The 4,373-nt window shown below is 63.0% G+C and overlaps 1 protein-coding gene across 1 annotated transcript in view; it reads right to left on the bottom strand.

Moving 5' to 3' along the window:
• Positions 1 to 2,627, bottom strand: part of Irx5 (iroquois homeobox 5) — a gene marked incomplete in the record, with an annotated part of 3,959 nt that extends 1,332 nt beyond the window's left edge. The window contains 3 exon segments of the mRNA XM_013516246.1: positions 1 to 117; positions 344 to 749; positions 1,827 to 2,627. Of these exon segments, the coding sequence (XP_013371700.1) occupies positions 1 to 117; positions 344 to 749; positions 1,827 to 2,075 (772 nt within the window).
• Positions 2,628 to 4,373: the final 1,746 nt, after the last annotated feature.

Genomic DNA, 4,373 nt, shown 5'->3' with positions numbered 1-4,373 from the left:
CGGAAGGCGGCTCCTTAAAATCCGAGTCGCTGAGGCTGCCTTCAGTCTCCTTGCCGGCGGGGGTGGGCGGCCCCTGCAGCCTTTCACAGCCCGAAGCCGCCTTTTGCTCTGCTCCGCCTGTGGGCGAAACCCAGGCTGTCAGAGGCGCAGAGGCCAAGCGACCGGCCCGGGTTCCCGCCTGCCTTGGAGGCAGAGACCCTCGTCCCCAACCTCTGGGCCCCGCGCGCGCCCCCTCCAGGCCCCCTTTTCTTTCTTTCTTTCTTTCTTTCTTTCTTTCTTTCTTTCTTTCTTTCTTTTTTTTTTTTAACTTCAGCTCAACATACCCTTTCCCGCATCCACCAACCTGCTTCAGGGCCCTCGGGGTCGCCCTTGTCCTCGGGCTTCTGGGGCTCGTCCTCGTCATTCTTTTCCAGGTCAATGTTCTCCTCTTCCTCCTCGTCCTCGCTGCGGTTCCGCGGCGTCCACGTCATCTTGTTCTCCTTCTTGAGGCGCCGGCGCGCGTTAGCGAACCAGGTGGACACCTGGGTGAGGGTCATCTTGGTGATGATGGCCAGCATGATCTTCTCGCCCTTCGTGGGGTAGGGGTTCTTGCGGTGCTCGTTGAGCCAGGCCTTGAGCGTGGCCGTAGCGTCCCTGGTGGCGTTCTTCCGGTACGCGGGGTCCCCATATGGGTATGAGCCCAGGGGTGCCGCGTACGGGTGGTACCCCAAGGAGCCCGCCATGCCGGGTGTGTGGTCATAGGGTGAGCCCTGCAGGGGACAGGTAGAGAGAAGATGAGTGTGGACGCTGGTCTCCACTGTCACTTGCATGCCTGAAGCTCCACTTGCCCTGTACCCTGGGGTCTGCGGGCGGGAGGGTGGGTGAGGCCCACACTCCAGCTTTCCCTGGGGCAGAGCTGGCGGATTCAGACCCAAGAGCAACCCCTCCCCTTTATCAGAAGGCAGCAGGGACCCCAATTCCAGCGTCTCGTCCTTCGGGGAACCCTTTAAACTATCCCAGGCTGGACGCCATCCTAGAAGACCCCATGTGCCCCGAACCGGGACGTCGGTGCCCTGTGGGCAGATCGGGACTCCGCAGCCTGGCGCTCTATCCAGATAGAGGCCTGGGCAGCAGAGCGCGCATGTTGGGCGCAAGGGGGTAGAACAAGGGAAACCGAAGCTCGTTTTTCTTTTATTTTAATCCGCCAAGAAATGCAAACGAAACGCTGAACCTTACCCAGCGCGCCCACCCTCCAAAAATGCTATCCCAAACCGAAGCCACAGCGCTTTTCCAGAAAGTGTACCCGGCCGAAAAAAAAAAAAATCCCGGATGCACCGCAGCTCCGTCGACTTTTCAGAAATTTAATACCTCCAAATCGGATTGTGAAGATAGGATTACGGATTTGCAACATTTTGGAGGATTAATTAAAGGAGAGGCCAAACACATTTACATAGATTTAGCACACTTCTGTTCAGATTTCGGTTCTGTTTCTTTTGAACTTTTCCAAAATGGTAAAACCAAATAAATAAATAAATAAATAAATAATTTGCAAGAAGGCCCTGAGTGTATGTTTGAGCCAAATGCTGCTCTTTAATTGCAAGGATCTCTCCCTCTTAAAACCTTTCCCACCAGCTCAGCGATTGGAGAGAGACGCGGCTCTTTCGGAGTAACTCCTGAGCCCGAGGCCCGGGAGACGCGGAGATAGACCGTCGCCCAAGTTTGCACGGGCCGCAAGGTTTGGCTGGGGTAGTGGGTGGGCAAGCGGCGCCTAGGCCCGGGTCCCTCTTAGTCCCCGCCCGCTCTCTTGGCCCGGATTGTCCTGGCCGCCGCGGATCCAGTCTACTCACCACGTACGAGGAGAAGGCTGCGGCGGCGGCCGCCGCGGGGTCGGCGCCGTACTGGAGGTGCGAGTTGTAGCCCGGCGAGGGCGCCGTGAAGGCGGTGGAGCCGGCGTAGGGCGAGAACGCAGAGCCGGAGGACGAGCGGCCGAGCTCATCCGTGCGGGGCCCCGAGATGACGCTGGTGCTGTACGCCGGGCACGAGTAGAGCGCCAGCGAGGCGGACGGCTGGTACAAGTAGCCCTGCGGGTAGGACATGGCCACACACGGGCATGGGGCGCGCCGCGCCGCAGCCGCCAACGAGCCGGGCGGCGCCCTGCGAGGGCGAGCGGGCGGGCACCTGGCCTCTGGCTGCCCTGGACCTCCGCTCTTCGAGCCCGGGCTCCCTGGCTCCGGCCCGCGGCGCCTCCTCGCTGGCTTCCCGCGCGCCTCCGGCTGCGACCGCCGCGCCCGCTCCTCTGCGCGCCTCTCCCTCTCGGGCTGGGCTTTTTTTCCCCCCCTCCCCTCCTTGCTGCTTTCTCTTTGCACCGGGGGGCTCTGCTTTTGGCTTAGCAAAGGTCCTGCCAAGATGCTAAGTTGGAAATTGAGGATTCTGACGCCTTGTGCGCGCCCGAAGCTCCTCCTTCCCGGGGTGTAGTCGGTGGGAGGACTGGCAGGAGCCTCAGTGCGGCCACAGCCAACCCGGCCGCCAGGCGCGCCTCGCCCTCTCCCTCTTCCTTCCCGGCTCCCTCTCCCGCTCGCTGGCGCTCCCCTCGCCCCTCCCTAGCGCCCGCCTCTCCTCCGCCGCCCCCCTCTCCCCCTCTCCTCCCCCTCTCCCCTCCCCGGTCTCTCTCTCTCCCTCTCTCTTTCAGACTCTTGAGCGCCGGCCCCAGGATGACAATCACATCCCAAGCGCGCCGATCTCTTCCAACTTTCCTCCCCTGCTAACTCGGGGCGGAGCAGCGGTCTGGACTCGCAGCGGCCCCGATAGCGGGCCGGGCCACCCCGCAGCACAAAGGGAAAGAGGCCGCAAGCCGCGCTCGGGCGGACGCTCTGCGTTCCTCTCGCCACAGCTAATCGCACACTTAGCGGATTCCTTGTTCTCCAGAAGGATGGGCTCCTAGCTGGATTGTCACCCACCCCCCACTGGCGTCCCCTTCAAATCAGGGATCCCCAAGGCGAGCTGTAAATCCGGATTTAAGGTCCCCGGGAGGGCCGACCGATGCCCGCGCCCAGGGCCCAGGGAATCTGGGACCACGGCGCCTTCCTCGCCGCTGCAGCAGCAGGTGGGCGAGAGCCAGGCCTCGGGGGTCTGCAAGTCTCGGCTTGGCTTTCCTTCCCCAACCCCGTCAGAGCGTGAAGAAGCTGCACCAGGGGCCCGGGACTTCTCTAGAAGAGAGGTAGGGGGGAGATCTGGCCGGCCTGAAGCTACTGAGCCCCAGTGGGTACCCCATGGCCCCTGCCTCTGCCCCCACGGCCCGAAGCCGCTCTCTGCGAGCTTCCCATCGGCAGCTCGCTCTGCGAGGTCCTTGGCCGAGGAAGGTGTAGGGTCCCGTTCCCTTTTGTTCCACTGAGTTGCCGTCCTCTTCACACGCACTCTCGCAGCCGCCCAAGCTCCACTGCAAACAGCACAGCAGCGCCCAACCCAGCCACTGTTTGTTCAGCGAGGCGCTGGCAAGGCAAACACACACAACTGAGTCACAGGCGGAGCCCTCACCAACCGCAGCCACACAGAATACAAAACAGACCCTCTCCCCGTTTCGCCACCTCCCGCCGCCACAAGTCACCGACGCACTCGAAGTCTGGGACAGATAGGGGCGCTGGTGAACCAGAGGAGGGGCCGGCAAGGTGTGGGGGTCTGGGCTAGCCAGAGCTGGTTGTATCCCGGACTCTGTAGCCTTTTAGAGTGGGGCTGGACGCAGGCCGACGCATAACTATACACAAAGTTTCTTGCAAAGACTCAGAGGAGCTGGACGTACTTTACTTTCTGAGCTCCTGTCTCGGCACACACTGGCTTAGCCCTCACGCGGGCACCCGCGCGGCGGCGATCCTCCACGCACGCGCGCTGACTCCTCCCCTCCGTCGCCCCCTACCTAGGTTCCGCCCCCCCCCCCCAGCGGGCTGACCCCTGCAGACTACATTCTCCAAGAACCTCCTGGGCCGCCGAGCTCGGACCCTTCCATTTCCTTCGCTTCTGATTGGACACTGGTATCTACTTGCCACGCCCCCGGTGACGTAGCTTCGTTTGCCTCGGAGTCCGGGAGCCAAAGGGGCGGGAACGGGCGGGGCCTAGTCTACGCTATTGTCATGGAGACGAGAAGCCAGAGGCAGCGTTGGCTGGTCCAGCGGTCCGAAAGGGTGGCTAGCCCGCGGAGACTGGAGCTAAGCGAAGCAGCCTGGACGGCTGAGACATGGAGAAGCGTGAAGCCGGCCAGTGGCGGCTGCTCCCGCTACCCTCCTGGGCTCGGTGCAGGCCCAGGTCGTGGCGAGGAGCGCCCCAGAGCGTCCCCGCCCTGCTGCCTTGGCTCCCGCCTCCCGGGGCCGCGCAGCGCCTCCTCGCCCGCCTCGGGCTCCGCC

Source organism: Chinchilla lanigera, unplaced genomic scaffold, assembly GCF_000276665.1.
Source record: "Chinchilla lanigera isolate Chin_1 unplaced genomic scaffold, ChiLan1.0 scaffold00032, whole genome shotgun sequence".
Classification (NCBI taxonomy): domain Eukaryota; kingdom Metazoa; phylum Chordata; class Mammalia; order Rodentia; family Chinchillidae; genus Chinchilla; species Chinchilla lanigera.
This window is presented reverse-complemented; position numbering and strand designations above follow the sequence as displayed.